The sequence below is a fragment of the Sapajus apella genome, unplaced genomic scaffold (genome assembly GCF_009761245.1).
Source record: "Sapajus apella isolate SASKATOON/1434 unplaced genomic scaffold, GSC_monkey_1.0 scaffold60, whole genome shotgun sequence".
NCBI classification, from domain to species: domain Eukaryota; kingdom Metazoa; phylum Chordata; class Mammalia; order Primates; family Cebidae; genus Sapajus; species Sapajus apella.
The window spans coordinates 11,326,259-11,351,657 of NW_022437000.1; the positions used below are offsets into that span (position 1 = coordinate 11,326,259).

The 25,399-nt window shown below is 43.5% G+C and overlaps 1 protein-coding gene across 16 annotated transcripts in view; it reads left to right on the plus strand.

Annotated features, from left to right (window-relative positions):
• ARHGEF7 (Rho guanine nucleotide exchange factor 7) overlaps window positions 1-25,399 on the plus strand; it is a 182,388-nt gene that overhangs the window by 90,503 nt on the left and 66,486 nt on the right. For all 16 annotated transcript variants that reach the window (XM_032246239.1, XM_032246235.1, XM_032246225.1 and 13 more), the window contains one exon: window positions 21,680-21,768. In XM_032246239.1, the coding sequence (XP_032102130.1) occupies window positions 21,680-21,768 (89 nt within the window). The remainder of the gene's footprint in view (window positions 1-21,679; window positions 21,769-25,399) is intronic.

The window sequence follows — 25,399 nt, forward strand, 5'->3', positions numbered from 1 at the left end:
CCAAGTGTGAAGAGAAGTATCTCAGTTTTACTGTGATAGAATTGATCCCTTTTTTAGAGCTAGTGTCAGGACTTGGAGTTGGTGATCCACAGACTGTATTTAATTTTTGTGACTATGGTCCTTTGGGCAGTGATGTGCAGTTAAGTAATTCCTGTCATTTTCTTTGTGCGAGTGATGGTATTGTACAAATGCATCTCTTCCTTCTGTTTTGTAGTTGTTCAGCATTATTTCATGGACTTTCCGATTTTGAGGCTTGTGTTCTTATGAGACCAGTGGTCCTCGGCACATGGCTGTGGCTGCTCAGCTGTTGTGCTTGTGGTGGAGTTGAAAGTTCTCTCAGAAGCTTAGTGCTTGTGATTTACGTCATGCATGTATGGCTGTGAAAATTCTGTAAAGCTAGTGATTTGAGTGCCCAGCAGGCGTTCTGTATTCAGGGAATATGTGTATTATGGAATATTTATTGTGCATCTTCCTGAACACAGGTGTTACTTAGCCATTCTTCATTCCATCGGTTAGCGTTATTGAGAAGAGAGTACTAGGTTTTCTGAATACAGCCATGTAGTTCTTGCCTTCAAGGGACGTATGATAGATTCATGTGTGTGTATGTATATATATGGGCCTGCACACATCAGTGGATTTATATATATGCACACATGTACACAAACAGATTCACATATATGCACACAGATATATACATATACCTGATATACATGGATTTTTATATACACATGTACACATGCTCATGTACATAAACAATGGATTCATATATATGTACATACACACAATGGACTCATATATGCACACACGTACATACACAATGGATTTTATAAATATGCACACAATGGATTTATGTATATCCATATGCATATGCACACATACGCAGGTACACAATGGATTCATAGATACATACATACACATATGGTGGATTCATTATCACACATGCACATACACAATGAATTAACAAATATACACACACAGCGGATTCATGTATCTACATATGCATACACATGTACACAATGGATTCATATATATGTACATACACATGCGCACAATGGATTCATATGTGCACACATATACGCAATGGATTTATATATGCACACACAATGGATTCATATCTATGCATACATATATAATGGATTCATTTGCATATGCACACACATTGGATTTACATACACGTACACACAATAGATTAATATGTATGCATATGCATATACACACAATAGATTTATATATGTGCACATATACACACATAGTGAATTCTGTGCATGCACACACATACATATACATGCACAATGGATTTTTATTTTTTCTCTTTTTTTTAACCACTATACTAACGAGTACACACAATGGATTTTTATATATATCCACACAAAGTGGATTCATATATATTGTATATAATGTTCAAATTTGCATTTATATTGACCTTGGTTGTAGGTGCTCTGACATGTAAAAGAAGTAAGATTTCAGAAATTGAGTCATAAAGGTGAAGTGTGTGGGTGGATGACAGAGGCAGGGGTGGGATTTATTCAGGGAGCATCACTTATGTAACTTTACTTGCATCCTGCTGAAAAGCGCCGTTGTATAATACAGTTTCTCTGATTCTGCTGGGGAGAGTGATTTATAGAGAACAGCTCATACAAAGCGAGGTGTCGAAAGAGCATGATGTGAAGTTATAGCTGTGCTCTGGGGCTTGGGTGACTGAGCCTCAGAGCCACAGGTGTTTCGGATGGAAAATGAGGATGATAGGCCTCCCTTGTGAGGTCTCTTGGGATTAGGTCGTTAAGGTTTGTACCATGTATATGGAGTCTGGCAGAGTAGGAGCTCAGGGAATGTGAGTGGCTGCTATTGTTTTTCTGAGGTAGCAAGAAAAAATTTATAAATGGGAATATGACAATTTTGACGTGAAAATGTTTTCTCGGCAGTGACCTCAGAAAATAAGTATTTTAATAAAGCAGCAGGCAGCCCCATTTGTAAACTTCTCTGCTGTCGGAATTTTTAGGAACAACACACACTCTTTTTTACTGTTTATATAGAGATATGTAAAAAGCAGTTTACCATTTTTACCGTTTTTAGATGTACTGTTCAGTAGCACTAAATACATTCACAGTTTTATAACTGTCACCCCCGTTCACCTCCAGAACTTTTTCTTCTTCTCAAACTGAATTCTGTTCCAGTTATGCAGTCCCCATTCTCCTCCCCAGCCCCTGGCCTCTACCGTTCTACTTTCTGTCTCTGAATTTCATTACCTTTGGTGCCTCATGTAAGTGTAATCATTTTGTCTTTTGACTGGCTTGTTTCACTCAGCATCAAGTTCTCAAGAGTTTTCCACGCTGTAGCATGTGGCAGAATTACCTTCGTTTTTAAGGCTGAATAATATTGTGTGTATTTACATCATTTTATTTATGTGTTGATGGGAACTTGGGTTACCTTCACCTCTTGGTTGTTGTGAATAATGTGGCCAAGAGCACGGTTGATAAGTATTTGAGTCCTTGCTTTTGAGTTCTTTTCTGTATATACTCAGAAATGAAATTGCTGGGTCAAATGGTAATTTTGTGATTAAGTCTTGAGGAACTGCCACGTGGTTTTCCCCACAGCTGCACCAAGCCACATTCCCACCAGCAGCGCACAGTGGTGCTGCTGCTTCCGCATTCTTGCCAACTCGTTTTCTGTGTGTTTTTTTTTTTTTTTTAAATAACAGCCATCCTGTTGGATGCAAGGTTGTTGCTATTTTTTTGTAGTTGTTAGTAATGATAATTTAAAAGGCAGTAATTTTATTATTATAATAAAATTGACTTGGGTAGGATTTTTTGTTGGCTGCTTGTTACGTTCTGGTTACTGTAGAAAGTAGTACTTTCCATTTGCAACCTCAGTTATCCCTATAACGTTGAAGACAGGCATTGCTGGGATATTAAGAAGTGGGTAGGTTACAAGTACATGACATCCTTTAAAAAAAAATCTATTCCTGTGTAGAGCCCACTGAGAGCGTGGCACTGGCACCATGCTGAGGGGTGGGAATGTCAACTTGATAGACATAACTGTTAGGAAATGCACTTTAGTCTGTGACTCACTTGGATGGCGCTGGCCTGCATGAGCCTGCCTGGAGACTGAGGGATAGGGCAGGCCCCGTCCATGCTGTGAGTCCATCTCTAGGCCAGCCCTGCCAGTCGTAGTGCTCTTTCTCCTGGGGACCGGTGAGAGCAGCCCTGGACCAAGAGGCCTGAGGTGACACCAGTGGACTTCCAGGAGAACACTTGAGCCAGGGCAGAGGAGGAGGGCCTCGTTGCTCACCTTTGCAAAAGAGTGTTAAGGTTACAGAGCTGCTAAGTGGGGCACACCTTTGGAATGGTGACAGATGCTTGTTCCAGCTCGTCTTTCTGACAGTCCTCTGGTTTTTTAAATTCTTAAGTGAACTCCTCTAAGTGTGAATCCTGGACTGAGTCTGAGCCACCACAGTAAGAGTTCAGCTGAGTGTGTGTTTTTTTTTTTTTCCTGTATTTCTCCTTGTGGATTTTTTAGAAGTAACCCAGCATAAGGCAATTACACTGAAAAGATAGGGTTTATGGATCTCAAAATCCACTGTGAGTGGCTTCTGGAAGTGATTTTCAGACACATTTGAAGTTGTCAGTGTCATCTGCTGCGGGAGTTTGTTTTGCAGCATGCTGTTACCCCTGATAGCCCACAGGAAGGCATCATGAGCCCCCTCTTTGGAGTGGATTGTGGGCCCTTGAACCGGCAGCAGCAGAGGACGCTCTCCAAAGGACCAGCGGAGCATGTTTTAGAAACAAGGCTTTCATGAGGAATAGTGCCCTCACTTTGTTCTACCAGAAGCCCCCACTCTTGTCTTATGCGTGTCTGAGGATGTGTGCGTGCCGAGTTTAAACGTGTGTGCATGTACAAGGTGTGTTGCCATCAAGGAGCTCTTTGTAGGGGCCACACTGAATCCATAGGTGTATTAGTCAGGGTTTCTAGAGGGACTGAACTAATAGGGGAGCTATATATAAAGGGGAGTTTATTAAGTATTAATGATCACAGGGTCCCACAGTAGGCTGTCTGCAAGCATGACGAGCAAGGAGAGCCAGTTAAGTCTCAAAATTGAAGAACCTGGAGTCTGATGTTCGAGGGCAAGGAAGCCTCCAGCATGGGAGAAAGACGTAGGCTGTGGGAGGCTAGGCTAGTCTCGCCTTTTCGCGTTTTTCTGCCTGTGTTATATTAGCTGGCAGCTGATTAGATGGTGCCCATCAGATTAAGGGTGGGTCTGCCTTCCCCAGCCCCCTGACTCAAATGTTAGTCTCCTTTGGCACCACCTTCACAGATACACCCAGGATTAATACTTTGTATCCTTCAACCCAATCAAGTTGACACTTAGTATTAACCACCACAAGTCCATTCCTTGTCAACTTGAACCCATACACGTCCTGAGATCATACGTAGTCTTCAAATAAAGACAATAATAAGGTCATGATTATTATGCACCAATCCCCAACCCAGATTGTTGTGTAACATAAAGTTAACTATACTTAAATGCTGATATGAAGACAGTAAATCTTGTTACATGATAAAGGAAAAGGAAATAAAATGAAGATATTTTCTTAGTACAAGCGTATACATGCACATACATGTTTTTAACAAAAGGAGGAAATACTCATGACAGTTACAGACTTCGTTTCTGCAGCTGGTCACAGCTGGTATTGATGACTACCTTCTCCTACCCATTCTGTATTCCTTTTGCCTTTAGCAAGCACCTCAGCAGGTCATGGGTTTTTTTTTTTTTTTTTTTTTTTTTGTGATGGAGTGACCCAAACCTTCATTTGTGAGGTGTCTGGACCATTTGTAGCCCTGCCCATATTGGGATGTTGTAGTTTCCCATTGATCCTAGTCACAGGGCATGGTAGTGATAAGAGATGCCCTAAGGGATCTCCTGTATTCCAGGCATACTCTTCCTTACCTCCATTATCAAGTAGTAGACCGATTTCATCTTGATAGTCTGGATCAGTCACCCCAGCCAACACTAACTCTTTCTTAGCCTGTTGACTTAAATGTAGAAGGAGCCTAAAGTGTCCAGGTGGCAATCTTAAATTCCAGTTTAATGGAATTGCTGTTGTCTCCTGGTGGCAGCATTTCTTCCTCTGAAATTAAGACAACTAGACCAGCAGAACGTAATGTCACGGGAACAGAAAGCAAAAATTTTGCTAGCAGATCACTAGGTGTGGTGGTGAGTGGCACCATCTCCATCCCTTGATTCCTACACCCGTGAATCCTGGCTATGGGAGAAACAGTACCATATATTGGACACTGATTCAGATCATACATGGCCTTCTGGAGAACTTTGCCCCAGCCCTGCAAAGTATTGTCATCTAGTTGGCATTGTACTTGTATCTTCAAAAGGCCATTCCACCATTCTGTCAATCCAGCTGCTTCAGGATGGTGGGGAACATGGTAAGAGCAGTCAATTCCATGAGCATGAACCCACTGCCACACTTCTTTAGCCTTAAAGTGAGTGCCTTGGTTAGAGGCAATGCTGTGTGGAATACCATGACAGTGGACAAGGCATTTTGTGAGTCCATAGATGGTAGTCTTGGCAGAAGCAGTGAGGTGCAGGATAGGCAAACCCATATCTGGAGTAACTGTCTGTTTTGGTGAGGGGAAGCTTCTGCCCTTTCAGTGATGGAAGAGGCCCAATATAATCGATCTCTGCCACCAGGTAGTTGGATGATCACCCCGAGGAATGATCCCATGTCGAGGGTTCAGTGTTGGTCTCTGCTCCTGGCAAATTGGTTTGTTCTGATAAGTTGCTGATAATGCAGCAACTTATCCTTTACCTTAGAAGGAATATCTCGTTCCCTTCACTGCTGTCCTTCAGGCCACTCAGTAGTGGCTGTAGCCAGGTCAGCCTTGGTGAGTGCAAGTCTGTGTTGCTGAGCCCATGCATAACCTCCATCCTTGCCACCATGGCCACTTTGTTCATGGGACCATTGGGCAATGACAGAGGTGACTGGGGAAAGAGGCTGAGTGGCGGTCATCCAATCCAGTTGATTATTAAATGGGTCATCCTATCCACTTGATTTTTAAAATCCTTCTCTGCTGAGGCCACCCATTGCTGAGCACTCACATGGGATACAGATACCTTCACAGTTTTTGACCACTCAGGTCCGTCCACATATCTCTTCTCAAAATTTCTTTGTCACTAATTTTCCAGTCATTCTTCTAAGTCCTTGACCATCCAGCCAAACCATTGGCTACCGCCCGTGAGTCAGCATATAATCGCACATCTGGCCATTTCTCCTTCCATGTAAAGTACACAACCAGGTGCACTGCTTGAAATTCTGCCCACTGGGAAGATTTTCCCTTCACTGCTGCCCTTCAGGGATGTTCTAGAAAGGGGCGGTAGTGCTACAGCTGTCCACTTTCGGGGGGTGCCTGCATACCGTGCAGAACCATGTGAACCAGGCCCTAGTCTTCTCTTATGTTCAGCTGATCATAGGGAACTCCCCATGAGGCCATCGGTGCAGGCTGGGGGAGAGAAGGGAGGGTAGCAGGAGTGGAGACTCTGGGCATTTGAGCCACTTCCTCATGTAACTTACTTGTGCTTTCAGGACCTTCTTGAGCCCCATCACATATATACCACTTCCATTTGATTATGGAACGCTGCTGTGCACGACCCACTTTATGGCTAGATTGGTCAGAAAGCACCCAGTTCATGATAGGTAGTTCAGGTCACATGGTGACTTGATGACCCTTGGTCAAATGTTGAGTTTCCACCAAAGCCCATTAACAGCTGTCTGTCAAAAGGAGAGTAGTTATCTGTAGAAGATGGCAGGGCCTTGCTCCCAAATCCTAGAGGCCTCTGCTGTGATTCACCTGCGAGGGCCCGCCAAAGGTTCCAAACAGCATCCCCATCTGCCACTGACACTTCAAGCACCATTGGATCTGCTGGGTCATATGGCCAAAGTGGCAGAGCAGCTTACACAGCAGCCTGGACCCATTGCAGAGCCTTCTCGTATTCTGGACCCCACTCAAAACTGCAGCTTTTTGGGTCACTTGGTAAATGGATTGGAGTAACACACCCAAATGAAGAATGTGCTACTTCCAAAATCCAAATAGGACCACCAGGCGTTGTGCCTCTTTCTTGGTTGTAGGAGGGGCCAAATCCAGCAACTTATCCTTCACCTTAGAAGGAATATCTCGTCAGCCCCACACCACTGGACCCCTAGGAATTTTACTGAGGTAGAAGTTCCCTGAATTTCAGTCGGATTTATTTCCTATCCTCTGGCATGCATGTGTCTCACCAATAAGTCCAGTGTGTGTTTCCTGCCTCTTGCCCACTGAATCCAATCAGCATAATGTCATCAATGTGATGGACCAGTGTGATATCTTGCAGAAGTGAAAAGTTATCAAGGCCTCTCTGAATAAAATGATGACACAAAGCCGGAGAGTTCATATACCTCTGAGGTAGGACAGTAAAGGTGTGTTGCTGGCATTGCCAGATGAAGGCAGATTGCTTCTGGTGGGCCTTACGGACAGGAATGGAGAAAAAGGCATTTCCTAAGGCAATGGTTGCATACCAGGTACCAGGAGATGTCTTAATTTGCTAAAGCAATGAAACCACATCTGGTACTGCAGCTGCAATTGGAGTCACCACTTGGTTAAGCTTATGATAATCCACTGTCATTTTCCAAGATCCATTTGAGTCTGCACAGAACAAATGGGAGAGTTGAATGGGGACGTGGTGGGAATCACTACCCCTGTGTCTTTCAAATCCTTGATGGTGGCACTAATCTCCGCAGTCCCTCCAGGGATTCGATACTGTTTTTGATTTATCATTTTTCTAGGTAGAGGCAGCTCTAATGGCTTCCATTTGGCTTTTCCCACCATAATAGCAATCACCCTACCAGTCAGGGACCCAACAGGGTGGTTCTGCCAGCTGCTAAGTGTGTCTGTAGCACTTATGCATTCTGGGATGGGGGAAATGACCACACGATGAGTCCAGGGACCCACTGGACCCACTGTAAGTGGGGCCAAGATCTGAGCTAAAACTCCATTAATTACCTGACCTCCATAGGCCCCTACTTTAACTAGAGGACCACAATTACATTTTGGGTCCCCTGGAATCAGTGTCGGCTCAGAACCAATGTCCAGTAGTCCCTGAAATGTCTGATCATTTCCCTTTTCCCAATGCACATTTACCCTGGTAAAAGGCTGGAGGTCTCCTTGGGGAAGGATGGGAGAAAGATTGATGGCGTGAATTGTTGGTAATGTAGCAGGGTCCTTCCTCAAGGGGACCTGGCCTCCCCTTCATTCAAGGGGTTCTGGGTCTGTAATCTGGCTCAAGTCTGGAAATTGAGGGGCCATGATATTTTTTAAAATTCAAATTAGTCTTTTGTCCATTCGACCTGGGAAGTTTTCTCCTTAACGTAAATTAAGTAGGAATGCAGTAGGCTTCCTGTCAGTTTCACTTCTCGGAACACTGATTAGCCAGTGCTAGAGCTCCAGACGAGTCAGACTATTCTGATTGCCTCTTTGTCTCTGCTGTCCCTTCTGGTAGCTACGCCAGCCTTGCCTTTCATGGTTGAGTGCTGCCAATTGGCCCCGGCCACCTTGGTATCCAATTATTTCCATTGTATTTAAATTCTGTAGTTGAGCGACTACAGTTCCCACTGTTAGATCTGACATACAGAGAAGAGCAATTACAGTCCTTCTTCAAAGACTCAGGTGCTGTCCTCACAAATCTCTTTTACAGGGCATTGGTCAAGGGTATAACTTCTGGACCCTCCCATGTGGAATGAGTAGGTCTAAAGTGACTCATCCGCTCCACCATCCCAGTCTCCCTAAGCCTTTGGATCCCTTCCACTACAATAAACCAAGGGAGATCAGGCATTTCCAGCTCACTCACAGTGGGCCATCTTTTAATTCATATTTTAACAAACCAAGCAAATAAACCATTAGAACCATTTTTAACTCCCAGAGGTGCAGTAATAAAAGCAGTGTCCCTACTTAGCGTGTCTAAATCAATAAATTCAGCCTTCTCCAACTCTCTGTTCCTTCCACCATTATCCCATACCCTTAATACCCATTCCTATGCCTGTTCTCCAGATTTCTGTTAATATAAATTAGAGAACTCAGTTCTTCTTGAATGTAGTGCACCTCCTCATGGGTCACACTCCCAACGTCATCTCTAGAGGCCCGCCAGGACTTTAGTTATAGGTCTTGAAGCAAACAGGGGTGTTGGGGGTGTCTTCTGAGGAGAATCAACATGATTTTGCCTGGCAACTGCCTCAGGCAGTGCAGGGTTTATCTCCTCAAAGGTGGAAAGGCTGATGGCAACATGGGTCAGAGAGGAGATGTTGCTGCTACTGGCGGTGGGGAAGCTTCCTTTGGCAAAAAAGGTTCACCCTGGCTTACAAACTCAGTGCCCCCAGCTTCATCAGGGTCCTCTCACATGTCCCCATTCCAAGTTGCAGGGTCCCATTCTTTTCCTATCAGTGCCCTCACTTTAACAGCAGACACCTGATAGGGCTGTGCGTGCGCCTTTTATTGCAGGTCAGCCACTTGCGTAAGAGCTGGTTTCTGTTTGTCCACAATTTCAGCTCTTTCTCTTTAAGATATAAGACTCTCACTCAGGGCAATCTTAGCAGATTTAAGGTTCAGTATCTGCTTCTGAAGCTGAGAGACAGAATCCCTGAGTCTATCATTTTCTTTCATCATTTTGTCCACTGAACTTAGGAGCAACCAACCGGCTTCATTATGTTCCTTGGTTCTCCACATGTGGTCAAAGGTATTATGTATACAGTCATTAAACTCCTTGCCTGTCATGAGCGATGAATCAGGAGTGTCAAATGCATTTATTTCACATAACTCTTTACGCCAAGGACTATCAGTGTTCTCCATACTATTAGAAGTAGAGTCCTTAGCATTTTTTGATCTGATCATACTAAGCAGCCACCTCCAGAAGCCCCCAAACCAACAAAAGAACTCCATCCTTAATATTGCTTCTCTAAAACCACTCCTGCTACCAAAATCTGTATTAGGGTTCTCTAGAGGGACAGAACTAATAGGATACACACACACACACACACACACACACACATACACACACGTATGTATGTGTGTGTGTGTGTATGTATATGTATACACACACGTATACATATATAGAGAGGGTCTATATATACATGTGTGTGTATGTATATACATATACATATATACGTACGTAATATATATATAGAGAGGAGGTCTCACCTTGATATGTGTGCCTGTTTTTATATATGTGTGTGTGTGTGTGTGTGTGTGTGTGTGTGTTTACTAAGTATTAACTTACACAATCACAAGGTCCCACAGTAGGCCATCTGCAAGCTTGAGGACCAAAGAGAGCCAATCTGAGTCTCAAACCAAAGAAGTTGGAGTCTGATGTTCAAGGGCAGGAAGCATCCAGCACAGGAGGAAGATGTAGGGTGGGAGGTTAGGCCAGTCTCGCCTCTTCACGTTTTTCTGCCTGCTTTATACAGTATTTGCTGGAAGCTGACTAGATGGTGCCCAGCGGATTAAGGGTGGATCTGCCTCCCCCTCCACCCCTGACTCAAATGTTAGTCTCCTTTGGCTAGACTCTCACAGGCACACCCAGGATTAGTGCTTTGTATCCTTCAATCCAATCAAGTTGACACTCAGTATTAACCATCCCAATAGGTTTTGAGCCAAACTGAGACGTGGGAAAATTGCCCTTTTTTTCCTGTTTATTTTTTAAAATTGAAGAAATATTATTTTTGAGCATGTTAGTGATTCATGCTAAACTGTATCTGATGGTTGAACCAAGGGAATAACCTTCTATCCCTGGTGTTCTCTAGTTACCTGAACATACTGTGTGGAAAGTCATGCTAGTATTATTTTATTTTGTTTTGTGAGATGGAGTTCCACTCTTGTTGCCCAGGCTGGAGTGCAGTGGCGCAATCTCCGCTTGCTGCAGCCTTTGCCTCCCAGGTTCAAATGATTCTCCTGCCTCAGCCTCCCGAGTAGCTGGGATTAAAGGCACACACCACCATGCCTAGCTAATATCTGTATTTTTAGTAGAGATGGGGTGTCACCATGTTGTCCAGGCTGGTCTCAAACTTCTGACCTCAAGTGATCCACCCACCTCGTACCTCCCAAAGCACTGGGATTACAGGCGTGAGCCACCATGCCCAGCCTGGTCTGATTTTAAATGTGGGCATTTGAGGCAGGTGTGAAACCACATTTTTTACCGTGTCACTAGAGAGCAGTTGAGGATAAAACTCTAGGATCACAATTACATTTCAGTACAGCAGACCTCCTTCCCACCTCTGGCTTTGCATAATGTGGTTACAGTTACCTGCGATCAATCATGGTTCAAAATAGGTGAGAACAATACAGTAAGATATTTTGAGTGAGAGAGACCACGTTCATATAACTTTAGTTATAGTATGTTATAATTGTTCTGTTTCATTATTAGTTGTTGTTAATCTGTTTTGGTGCCTAATTTCCAGATTGAACTCGCATAGGTATGTATGGATAGGAAAACATAGTACATAGGATCTGCAGATATATACAGAGATGTATCTGCAGTTTCAGACATCCAGTGGGTGGTACTGAAGGCACCCCCATGGATAGGGAGGGAGCGGCCGTATTGCATTTTTTCCAGTAGTTTACGTGGCTTTCAGATTTTGGAATAGGTTTCCTTTTTTGAAGAGGGCGTTTAATGTATTTTAATTTATAGTTAATTAGTGTTTGATCTTTCTGAAAACAAAATTGTGCCAGGTTCCAAACTTAGAGACTTCTCTGACCATCATATTAGGACCATTTCTTTATTCCTGAAAATACTGACTTACTTTAAATTGAGGGCTTCTCTTCTGCATTATATTTTAATTTGATGTATGAATATTTTTACTGAATAAATAAGAACTGAAGTTTTTCTCTAAATGACATTTTTTAGGCTGTTTATCTCCAGATAAATTGACCAGATGGTCCAGTTCACCTCTCTGGCTTTGCTGGGGAAGTGTATATAGCTGCTGGTTGTTTGCCCTCTTGTGGTTGGAGATGGAATTGTTCTTGTCAAGATTCACTGTTTCTCGTTTGAATAGTTCCTCTTTGAAGACAGATTATTTTCCAGGATTCTGTAATAACGATCTTTCTAATGCTTGCATCAAGAACATCGTAAATTATTCCTGAATTTGTACAGTCTTATGGAAGGTACATAGTTGTTACTTGGCATTTATTTTCTGTGCACCTTTTTTGGTTATGTAAGACCCATGGAGTTCTACAGCAGTTTTTACATACTGACTGATTTGTATTTGTGTTTTACACACACCCACCCTCACTCTTTCTTACTTCAGAATTTCCTAAATTCAAGGGAGAGGATAAGGAGAGAAGCAGCAAGGTCCGTTCTGGAAGTGAGCGGCGATGGTGGTTGCTGTGGTTAAATAGAAGTGGAGGTACTGAGGTTGCACGTGGCCAGCATGGTGTGGCGTGGTGCACACGGTTAGCAACTGTGAGGACACAGCTTGTGTTCTGTGTATGCATGTGGACTCAGGCTTTTTTAGGTGATGATTTCTAATGTGCTGACTTTAGCAATTCTCCCATTTCTAGACGGCTGATTATCTGTTGTACATTAAAGACATTTCTTGTAAATGCTGTTTTGCAGGCTGGTTAGCTTGAGATGATGACTAACAATCTGTGTTTAGGAGTGATGTGAGAACTTAAATGGGACTGTCATTTGCTGATGACAGATTTTTAACGAGTGTTCACATGGTCACTTTTAAATATTTTTTAAATAAAGCAACATAACATGCAGCTGAATTTTGGATGTCATTATTAATTTAACTGTGGAGGAACAGTGTTTGGTATAAGTGTAATCTGTGCAGGGAAAAGGACAAAAGTAACACAGAAGCTTGCTTTCCTTTGCGCCACTGGACGTGAGTTTGCCCTTCCCCCTCTCTGGTGAGGACTGGGTTTGGATGGGGTGCATAAGGCTGTATTGCAGGATGGGCCTCTCAGCACTATTGTTTCTATATCCATCTATCCATCTATCTGTCTATGTCTATATATATATATATATATATTGCATTTTAGGTTTGGGGGTACATGTGAAGAACATGCAAGATTGTTGCATAGGTACATACATGGCAATGTGGTTTGCTGCCTTCCTTCCCATCACCTATATCTGGCATTTCTCCCCATGTTTTCCCTTCCCAACTCCGCACCCCCCGGTGTCCCTCTGCTAGTTCTCCTCCACAGACCCCAGTGTGTGATATTTTTTAAACTAGAGGGAATAACATAAATTGGAAGATAAGGGCCACCTGAGGCAGGTATAGGGAGCATCTTATAGCATTACATACAAAGGGGTCTTGGACTAGATGATTTGGAAGTTTTTCTGGCATGTGAAAGTGAATATTCTCCTAGATTGGTATACCATGCACATCCTCACTCAAATGTGGCCGTCTCCCATTGTCAGTGGGAGATTACACATCTTCCATTTCAGGGGCACATCCCATAAATCAACTGACTTAGAGTAATTTGGGGTCAGGTTGTTGGTCTTCCAGTATTAGAGAGTCTCTTTTTTTAAAAAAGTTTTATTTGCATTTATGCTTGAGTAATTGTATCACTTACAGGCCATGTGCTTGTCGCATGTGATAAGCCAGTAGACAGAAGAGCTTATGTGGGGAAGAGCAGAGGCCTCCCACTCCCGCAGGCCTGATCCAGGAAGAGCCTTGACTCACCTGCGGTCCTCCTCTAAGTGGCCGCCTTGCAACTCTTCACAGTATGCAGAGACTTCTCTGCTTGATTTATAGGGCACACCTCACTTTTTTGCGCTTTGCTTGTTTTTTTTTTTTTCTCTTAGAAATGGAACGTTTGCGGCAACCCTGTGCTGGGCATCACTGTTGGCACCATTTTTCCAGCAGCTTGTGCCCACTTCCTGCCCCTGTGCTGCATTTGGGTAATTCTTGCACTATTTCTCACTTTTCCTTTTTTGTATCCATTATGGTGATCTGTGATTAGTGATCTTTGGTGTTGCTGTTATAATTGTTTTGGGGTGCCATGAACCATGCACATGTAAGATGGCAGACTTAATCGATAAATGTTGTGTGTGTTCTGACTGCCCTACTGACTGGGAATTCCCCATCTCTTTTTCTTTCCTCAGGCCACCCATTCCCTGAGACACAAAAATACTGAAATTAGGCCAATTTGTAACCCTGCTGTGGCCTCTAAGTGTTCAAGTGAAAGGAAGAGTTGCATGTCTCTCACTTTAAATCAAAAGCTAGAAATGATTACACTTAGGAAGGCATGTCTAAGGCGAGATAGGCTGAAATCTAGGCCTGCGGCGCCAGCCAGTCAGGTTGTGAATACAAAGAAAAAGCTTTTGAAGGAAATTATAAGTGCTACTCCAGTGACCACATGAATGATAAGCAATGAAACCACCTTATTGGTGATATGGATAAAGTTTGAGTGGTCTGGATGGAAGATCAAACCAGCCACAACATTCCTTAAGGCAAAGCCTAATCTCTTCAATTCTATGAAGACTCAGAGGGGAGGAAGCTTCAGAAGAAGAGTTTGAAACTAGTGGTGCTTGGTGCCTGAGGTTGAAGGAAAGAAGCCGTATCCAGAACATAAAAGTGCAAGGTGAAGCAGCATGTGCTGATGGAGAAGCTGCAGCAAGTCATCCAGAAGATCTAGCTAAGATCATCAGAGAAGGTGGCCACACTAACAGGCTGACTCTTGGGTCTGGGGCTAATGTAGCTAGTGACTGAGTTGAAGCCAGTTCTCATTTACCATTCTCAAAATCCTAGTACCCTTAAGAATTATGTTCACCCAACTTTGCCTCTCTGCTCTGTAAGTTGGAACATGGAGCCTGGGTGACGGCACATCTGCTTGTATCATGGTTTGCTGAATATTTTAAGCCCACTGTAGAGACCTCCCACTCAGGAAAAAAAAGAGATTGCTGTGAGCATGTTACTGCTCATTGACGGTGTACCCAGTCACCCAAGAACTCTGGGGGAGATGCACAAATAAATAAATGTGATTTTCATGCTGCCGACACAGTGTCCATTCAGCAGCTCATGGGTCAAGGATTAATTTAGATTTTCGGGTCTTAGCATTTAAGAAATACATTTTGTAAGACCATGAATAGTGATTCCTTTACTGGATCTATGCAAAGTAATTTGAAAACCTTCTGGAAAGGATTTACCGCTTTGGATGCTGTTAAGAACATTTGTGATTTATGGGAGGAGGTTAAAATATCAACATTAACAGGCTAGAAGATATTGATTATAACCCTGAAGGATGACCTGAAGGCTTCAGGACTTCAGGGGAGGAAGGAACTACCTCTGTGGTGGGAACATCAAGAGAACTAGAATTCGAAGTGGAGCCTGCAGATGTGACAGAACTGCTGCAGTCTCATGAGAAAGTGGATTCTTGAAATAGAGTCTACCCTTGCTGAAGTGCCGTGAACGTTGTTGAAATTACAAAAGATTTAGACTGTTGCATAAAGTTAGTTGATAAAGCATTAGCAGGGTTTCTGACTATTGACTCTAACTTTGTAAGAAGTTGTATGTGTGTAAAATGCTGTCAAACAGCTTCTCGCGCTCCAGAGAAATCTCTCATGAAGGCAAGAGTCAGTTGACGTGGCGCACTTCGTTGTCTTGTTTCAAGAAGTGTCTGTGGCTACCCAGCCTTCCACAGCCACTGATCAGTCAGCAGCCGTCCACATTGAGGCAAGACCCTCTACAGGCAAAGAGGTTACAGCTTGCTGAAGGCTCAGATGACTGTCAGCATTTTTAAGAAACATTTATTTTTCAACTAAGGAATGTACTTTTTTTAGACAGTGTAATTGCGCACTGAATATTCTACAGTACAGTGTAAATATAGCATCTGTATGCAGTAGGAAACAGTCGTGTGACTCACTGTATTGCCATGGTCTGAAACCAAGCCCTCAGCATCTTCAGGGCCTGCTGTGTACCCCGTAGATACCACCTGTTGACTTCTTGTCTTCCTCCACCTCCTTCCTTTCTTCTGCGTTTGTTCTTTGTTATGAATTTGTTCTTCTGTTGGTTTCCTTTATTGGTACACTAAATGAGAGGCTTTGTACCATGAAGATTCACCTTGATCCTTTTCTCTATCCTCTTAAGTTTTGCCTTTACTCAGCTACAGCTTTATATTGCATTGTCAGGGCTGTTCACAATTATACCAATTACATTTGGTTCTAAAACCACAACCAACATTCATTCCACAAATACTTTGGTGACCACTGTTGTGGAAAGTGAGAAACAGAGCAGTGGGAAACCCAAGAGTTTCTTCCCAGAAGTTTTGATGCACGGCCCATGACGTAAGGGTAAAGGTGCTGTGCTCTCTGCTCTCCCCTGGCATCCAAAAAAGAGGAGGCGTGCCTTTACAGAATGAGGGACTTGGAGGCACAACGGCCGGATGTGCTCTGCAGACTTTATTTGGTTCCTGATTCAAATAAGCTGACTTCAGAAAGCCTTTGTTTTGACAAACAGGGAGATCTGAATATAGACAAAGCATTAGATACTATTTAAAAATCATTAATGTTGTCAGGTCTGTGATCATGGTCTGATGTTAGGATTTTGAGTTTAAAGAAGAAAGGCTTCTTTACTAACACTGAAGTTTGGTGGGTAGAGACGATGATATTATCTCTGAGACTTGCCGGTCGGGCTTCTAGCAGAGAACAAGGCGGGAGTGGATGAGGCCAGCTCAATGCTGAGGACAGCTAACACTGTTAAGAGTGTACATGGTCATTATCTGTATGTTTATGTATATTTATATGTTTCTATCTTAAAGTTTGGGGAAAAAACAGTGATGGCACAATTAGAATATATTCAGACAAAGATTGAGAGTATTAGTAAATCATCCCTTGAACACTAGGAGGACATCACGTGACAGGAGGGCGCATGTGGTTCAGGAAAGTGGCAGGCAGACTCTGGTGGGCACAGGCAGGCACACACCGGCATTGAGTGTGTGAACTCTGAGTGTGTGAGGAACACTCCAGGAAACCATGCTCAGCGCTCCAGTACAGGAGGTCAGAGGAGGAAGTGGGAATTCCCAGTTGCTTTCAGGGCCACATCTGCTCTGGTTGAAGGCAGTGCTGATGATTAACTCTAGACTTTGTTGGGTCAGTGGTACATCACAAATGAAAGCATAACCACTAAAACAGAGAGAGAAGTGGCTGGGTAACTTTCAGTCAAGTAGAAGAGGCAAATATAAGGACTCTCAGAAGTGTACTCTTCTCACAAGAGGCGGAAATACCCAGCCCTGTGATGGTGGAGCTGCCTCCGGGTGGCGGAGGGCATCGCACCTGGCTCTCCAGACCTGGCCCTCCAGACCTGGCCCTCCAGACCTGGCCCTGGCCGGGCTGTGCAGCATTCCTGTGTCTCGGTGGACTGTGGTTCGCTCGGGGCTGGCTGTACTTCCTCAGCCCGAGGACTCCAGAGCTCTTCAGCTCCGGAAGGTACCTTCTCAAGGACTGTTTCCTGCTCATTCCCTGTGTTTTCTCCTGAATATCTTACTAAATGTCTTATTTTGCCCTCTGTTGCCTTTAGTCTACTTTGCGTGTTTGCTTCACTGTGCTACGTTCATTGTAGTCCGTTCCTCTGCCTGTCCTTTCATCAGTTCCCCTCACGGTGATACTAACCTGTTTGTGGAGATTTCCCTTTGGTGACCATATTGTTTATTTCTAGAAGTTTTGCTGCTGTTTCAGACGTTTTTAATCTCCATGATGCCTTTTCTATTCATTGTGGTTGTTCCTAATTGCATATTTTTCCTGTCATTTTATTTTTTTATAATTTTTATGTTTTTTTGAAATGGAGTCTCCCTCTGTTGTCAGGCTGAAGGGCAGTGATGGGATGTTGACTCACTGTAACCTTCGCCTTCTGGGTTTAAGTGATTCTCCTGCCTCAGAGTTCTAAGTAACTGGGACTACAGGCACGCACCATGACACCGAGCTAAAATTTGTATTTTTAGTAGAGACAGGGTTTCGCCATGTTAGCCAGGATGGTCTAAATCTCCTGACCTTGTGATCTGCCCTCCTCGGCCTCCCAGAGTGCTGGGATTACAGGTGTGAGCCACCGCACCCAGCCTTTCATGTCATTTTAAACAATAGATTGCATTAGGTCTTGACTTTCCTCTTATTTCTACTTTGGGGAAGCTGGCCCTTATATGCCACATCTGCTCACACACTCCTGGCAGCTCAATCCCTTCTGTGGCTGATATTGCTTAATGGTGGGTTCATTCCTGATGGTGGGTTCCTGTGTGCCCTGGGTTGTAGAAATATTTCTGCAGAGAGCAATAACATTTGCCTTTTCAGGGACTCCCAGAGACTTTTTTGTCCCAGGCAGGTCCTGGTAGTCCTGCAAGAGGAGAGCGTAGGTTGGAGCAGTGCTGCCAGGCAGGTGCCTCTGGATTTCCGTTTCTGCTAGGCTGTGTCCCCATCTGTACCTGTGAGCAGCCCGCACGCTTCCTTGCTGTTTCTCTAGACCAGTGCACAGAAGCTTCCAGACCACTTTGCATCAGCAGTGCAGGTCACTGAGGGATGCAGTTTTATTTGCTTAGGTTGGAGCAGGTCTCTCTTCTCCTGCGTGAGGTGTGGCCCCAGCCGCTGGGGCCTGGAAGCTGGCTTGCCTCCCCTCCCCCAGTGAGAGGGTTTCCTCTTTGCTTTTTGGCACTTCGTTTTTTCCTTTTCTTTTGCTTGTCTATATTGAAATTCTCTTGTTTTCAGCATTTTTCTAGTTTGCGGTAAGAAAGGGAAGACTTGCTGCCGCGGCCAGCCCCTGGAAAGGTGGCACAGAACTGCATTCTCTTGGTTCTGCACACCTCAATACCAGCAAGTTTTGTTTTAGCTACCAGATGCGTCAAACATGCTGCTTTTCTGGGGGTGGTAGGATGGTTGAGTGCTTTCTAATCTGTTTACCTGCCATGTGTTCTTCTGTCTGTTATGAATGGCCATAATTTAGCCTCTCTTAGGTTAATTTCAATGCTTTTTTTTGGATAGATGCTACTAGAAGGCTTCCTAGGCTGCCTGGGAGTTGCCTGTGCCCCTGCTGCCCCCTGCCCCTCCTGTTGATGCTGTGTTTCCTCTGCCCTGATTGCCCAGGTGCCTGGACAGTGGTGGGGCGAGCAAGGAGCCTCGCATCGGAAGCCAGGAGTGGCCTGGCTAGGGTCTGGCAGCCAGGGGCTTCCCGTCCCCCGGCAGGATCTCCTGACAGCAGGCCCGCCTTGGGTGTTTGTGGAAGTTATGCTTCCTAATTGGAAGCAAGGACATGTTGTGGGTGGCACACCTCAGCAGCGCCCTCTTGTTGGAAACTAACCACGGGTATTTTGGGGAACTTGATCTTGAGACCTCCCATTCGGCACCCGCAGAATTGGGAGCTCTTTTTTCCTAAGGGAGAAAAGGCAACCTGCCTGGACTTAACCTGATTTGTCTGGGTTTCTTCGCCTGTTTCTTATTTTTATATAATGTTAGTAACTTGAAACTTTTTCTTTTGAAAACTTTTTTTTTGGTTTCCTGATAGTTCTCATAGTAAATTAATGGAATTTTATTAACTGTGGTGTTGAGCTGTGAGGTATGTCTTAAGTTGAAAATAACATAGCTGGCAAATTAATTACTTTTAAAATAATTCAAAGCAGTTTCAGGGTCACTGTTAGGAAGCTCAGTTCCCTGGCACGCATGCCGACGTGTGGTTGTAACTTAGGTGTGGGCAGTCTCCCCTGTGCTACTAGTTTCTATTCTGCCTCCAAATTGTAGACATTAAAGATGAAAAAGTGTTATTTTTCCTCAAATGAAAACATTTCATGGTTTTTCTTCTATTCTTAGCTGCAGATAAGAGATGGAGTAGGAAAGTGTGCTAGCAAGAATAGATAGGTTTTCCTCCTTGTAGCTCTTACAGTGTAGAGGTGATTTGTTTCCCATGGAGTTGTGTTTTCCATCCTGTGGGCAGAGAGAATTTTGGCAGTGGCACCTTGTTTTCAGCTACCGTGAAAAACTTGACAGTGAGGCCTTGAAGGAAGATTTAGGTGAACAGCTCCACAGAAGGAGGATGCAAGGTTCAAGAGCATGAGGTTGGTTTGGGGCATTCCGAGTTTCTGTTGCGAGAAGATGTTGCAGGTCCTGGGGAGGCAGTAGGCATTAGGGACCTGAAACTGGGAGTGTTTGGGGTTGCAGGCACTACTCGGGATATACCACCTCCAACCCCAGGGCACTGAGATTGCGGACGGGGGATGTGTGGCAGGAGAGGAGAGCAGAAGGGATGGACTGTGGGCAGGTGCTGCTCACACACCAGAGGGAAGGGGTGCGTTTCTGCCCAGTGAGGGGGTTCACGCGGCCGGATTCTTGCAGTGGAGGCGAGCTTGAGGGAGAACTGGGAGGAATTAAGTTCCCTAGAAAATGCTCATTAGTGTTTCTTAGGGAAGAATGTGGGAAAAAAAACCCTCTCCCTTTCGTTTGTCCCCACTAGCTGCAATTTGATACACTGCCCCTGTAGCCCTGGAAAGCCAGTGGTAGACAGAATCCATAGAACCAGTGTTAGATGTACAGAACACGTAGAATCAATGTTAGACCTATCTGCCCACCCCATAGAATTGCTGAGAGATATACCCGCTGGAACTGTGATAGACACACACACACACACCCAGCCATTGAGAGACCCACACCATAGAATCGTGATAGACACACACTCTGTCCATCCAGCCATTAGTAGAGATACACACCAATAAAACCATTGAGTGTCAGAGGGACTCACCCACCCCTTAGAACCAGTGATATAGACACAGTGCACTGTCTGTAGAACAAATGGTAAAGACACAGACACTGTCCTTAGAACTGAGAATAGACACACACACACCCACACCCACACCCACAGAACTATTGAAAGACAGACTCACCCCGAAGAACCAGTAGTAGACATGCCCGCACCGTTCATAGGACCAGTGATAGAGACCGCCCCCTCCCGTAGAGCTGATGACCGGCTTGCACGATGTCATGTTTTTGTTTGGCAGATGTTTCGTCAGCATCTGTTATGCTGAGTAAATATGTGTTGAATGGATGTGGAGCAAAAGCGGTGCTGTTTTAAAACATTGAATCCTTGCTGGAATCAGGACTGCTTTAACAGTTTTGGCTGGTATGGAAGTGAAGGTGGTGCGGGTTTTTCTTGGTTTTGCCCCTGTTTGAGGTGACTTTTCTTTCTCCTCGTCTCCTGTGAATGGTGGTTATTTCAAGCCCTGAGGCAGATCCTACTTGTTTAAAGAGACTTTTCCATTCTGAGGGATCTGAATCCCTAACATTTAGCCCTATGTTTTAATATTGTTACATTTCTGCCAAAATGGCTCTTATTTGGGTGATGCTTTGTATTTACCACACTGTTAAACTGTCCTTATAGCTGAACTGCTTCGGTTTGGGCTGACGCTCGGGGAGCACAGTCTCGCAGACGTCTTCAGCTTGAAACTGGGAGAGCAGAGTGGGATGGGGTGCGGAGATTGGCCTTGGTGAGCCGAGCCTGAGGGACTGGGTTTCTGGGGTGCTGAGGGTCACCGTGGAGGGCCTTTTCCTCGGCGTTCCTTGTGGCTTGTTAATTCAGTGAGGCTGCCGGATGAGTATCCTTGGGCAGCGTGAGGGGCTGGAACTTTTGTCATCTTTAGTATTGATCAGTAAAACTATGTTGCATTTTTATTTCAGAGAAGCCTGTGTCTCCCAAATCAGGAACATTGAAGAGTCCTCCCAAAGGATTTGATACAACTGCCATAAACAAAAGCTATTACAATGTGGTGAGTAACTGCAAAACATTTTTGTAGCTAACTGATTTTTTGACTGTCTCTAGAACTCAGCAATGTAGAATATAGGTAAACTACCTAGAATAGGAAGAAGGAAATAAACTTCGTTCATCTGCCACACAGTTTCCTTGTAATCTCAGTATTTTTATATGTTTTTGTTTTAATACTGTGTATATGGAAACATCCCTTCCTCTTGTCCCATAACATAGTAATGTCACTATTTCCCCATGTTATTGCCAGTCTTCAAAAATGATATTTTAAAAGGTATATGATGATATTTGAAAATTTTATATGCATTGAGTGCCATTCTGTTTGTATTCAGAGTAGGGTGTAAGTACTTTAGACATAGGGTTTCTAATTTATTTTTCCTCTTAATACAGTCTTGCCCAGGATTGTTGTGTACCTATCACATGGCGTGGAATTAGGGGAGCACATCTACGTGCTATACCTGTTAAAGACAGGTGTTTCTGGATCCTAAAATTTGCAGCTTAATATGTTCAGTATGTGGTATTAAATCTGTATAGCCTAATGGTATTGAATCTGTGTAGTCTAATGCTATTGTCTGTATAGTCTAATGCTATTAAATCTGTATAGTCTAATTCTGTTAAATCAGTGTATAGTCTCATGGCATTAAGTCTGTATTGTCTAAACCTTCTTCGTACCTAAGCTTATGCAGCAATTGCATGCGCTATAGAAATGGAAAATAATTTTTAGTCACTCAACATAATAACAGCAAAGCAAACCCTCTAAACATACGTATGTTATGAATTCTGGGGAAAATGTGCATTTATTTTGTTATTTCTTTCCCTATTCCCAATCTTTTTTATTTTCCTAGTGAGGAGATATAAATATGAACCTCTGAGACCTTTGAGTTGTTGGTATGAAGTAGCAGTTGATTGGTGTGTCTCTGCAGCAGCTGTTGTATTGTGAGCTTTTCATTTTCTGCACCTATGTTGAGAAATGGTGAAAAGTTGTGGTGAAATGGAGTCTGAACAGCTCCAGCACGTGGACCTCTGCCACCGTTTTGTGGTGTGGGGCCCGCGCTGTCAGCGTTCTCCCGAGTGCCCACCTTCCATCTGCTCCGCCATCTTTCTGCAGGGCAGACTGGCCTGGGGACCCACTCGTTAATAACTGTCTATTTGGTGCCTGCTCTGTGCAGCTTTGTTAAAGGCACTGGGTACACGGTGAACAGAATGGCGGGTGCTCTCCCATTGCTGAGCTTGCACTTGGGTACGGGAACACTTCTCTTGCCTCCACTTTTACTGCTAATTTTTCAGAGTTTGACATTTCTGCATCTTCTTGGGAACAGGTCTCTCTTCATGCATCATGCCATTTCTCTTACCTCAGTAGCAGTCTTCGACTTCTTTTTCTTGTATTTGGTCAACTCCAGACCCTTTTCTGCCTTGGAAACACTTTTCTCTGCTTCCCTTCTTTCTTCCCTTTTCTTCATTCGTCTTCATTTAGCTGCTTGGGCTCTGCCTTCCATCTCAACTTCGTCGACTTTCATAAGGTCAGACTCCTTTAGCCCGTGGTGTGGCCCGCGTTCCCTGGGATGCCTGTTTTCTGTCGTCTCCTAGTGCTCTGCATCACCTTCATCTCTTGGCCTGTTGGGCATTTGCTCTGAGAATGTGGCTCTACTAACTGACTTGCTTTTTAGTGTGTAATGTAGTTTATGTGTCATTTTGTGTACATAGCTACAAAATCAGCAGATAGGGTTTATGGGTTGTAGGAGAACTTGAGTTTTAATGCCTGGTGCTGCAATTTCCTCTTGCATTCTTGTATAAGACATCGCTTTCCTTGTGACTGCTTCATGTAGTGAATAACACAGCCACAATCCACAGTGAGGTTCCAAATAGGGTGTTACCCTCTGTTGTTGTTCAGGTCCAAATAATTGTGTTAGAAAAAATGGTTAGCAGTGTCTAAATTGGTGCCAAGGGCATTCTTTAGTTTCTCCATGAATCTTGCTTCCATTAGGCACTTTATGAAACCAGGCAACCATGCTTTTTTTAGAAATCCTGGTGGGTTTTTGTTTGCATCATATATTCTGTAATGCTTTTCAGATTGAAGTATAGTCGATACTTTTTTCATTTTCCTTCTCTAACTGCCCTTTCACAGAGAGAATAGCCTGGTTATTATAAGTGCTCTTTTCTTCAAATCAGCCAACTTTTTCATATAGAACGATGGAAAAAACACCTTGACCTCAAAATCACATCTAAATTGTTGTCTGTATAAAGCTGCATTCATAAATAGTGCATGGTTAAATTACAGTTGTTATGGAAATAAACTCATAGAATTCATAGAGAATCATCTTTTGATGTAGTACTCTCATTTTACAGTAAAGAAAACAGAAGTTAAATGCCTTGTCCAAGGTTATACACTGGTTAGTGACTAAGCCGGGAATCAATTTCAGCTTTCCTAATTTTATATTTATAAATTGTGCATAAAAGTAGAGAACAGAATACAACACAGAACAAAATACAATAGATAATGTGTTAGGCATTTCCAGAGCCCCTTTAGTAGTTTTGTTTTCACAGAAAACTGTAAGGTCTAGGTGTTTTTAACCCCACTGAGAGTTGAAAACTTACTAAAGGGTAAGACCAGTGTGGACTAGTGGTGTTAAAGTTACATGAATGACTTGTTTTAACTTGGGATCTGTTTAATGGAGTGAGAATAGTATTCCACATGAAAGTACCAACATTTTGAAATTAAGAGATAATGAGACAGGTATGAATGGGATGGATATGTGTCTTCTGCTATTGTATAATGGTTAAGATGAACACCAAAAAGAGACTGGGAAGTTAAAAAAAAAAAAAAAAAAAAAAAACCTAGTAATTTATGACTGTTATCATGGTCCATTCAGTAACTATTTCTTTCTCTTCTCCCTCTGGGACTCCTGTTGTGCAATCAGTTAAATAATAGACAATATTTGAACCATTGTCTTCATATTGTCCTCTAATTTTTAAGCATAGTTTCCTTTAGTTCGTTGGACATATTTATAACAGGTGCTTTGAAACCTTTACCTCCTAAGTCCAATATATGTGCCCCTCAGAGACAGTTTCCATTGACTGATTCTTTTTATTGTGCACATATGTGTGTGCACGTGCATGGTCACATTTTCTTGCATGTCTTACAATTTTTAAATTGAAAACTGGACACCCTAACCCTATTTTAGCAGTTCTGGATGCTTAAAATCCACCTCCCCTGGGATGTGCTGCTGCTGAGTCTTGCTCGTGACTCAGCATTTCTGTAGTTTGTCTCCCCATAGTCACCGATGTCTGTTTTTAGTTTTGTTTTTATTTTTAAGTCTGCCTTTCTAGGATTCACATTTGGGTAGCATAATTTAGTATTCAGCCAAAGACTGACCAGAGATTGTGCTTACACACCTTTAACAGTCCAGATATTACAGCTCACACCTGTAATCCCAACACTTTGGGAGACCCAGTTGTGAGGATTGCTTGAGGCTAGGAGTTTGACACCAGCCTGTGCAGCATAAGAAGACCTTGTCTCTCCAAAGACCAAAGTTAGCTGGTGGCAAGTGCCTGTAGTCCCAGCTACTCGGGAGGCTGAGGCGGGAGGATTGCTTGAGCCCTGGAGTTTGAAGCTGCAGTGAGCTATGATTGCACCA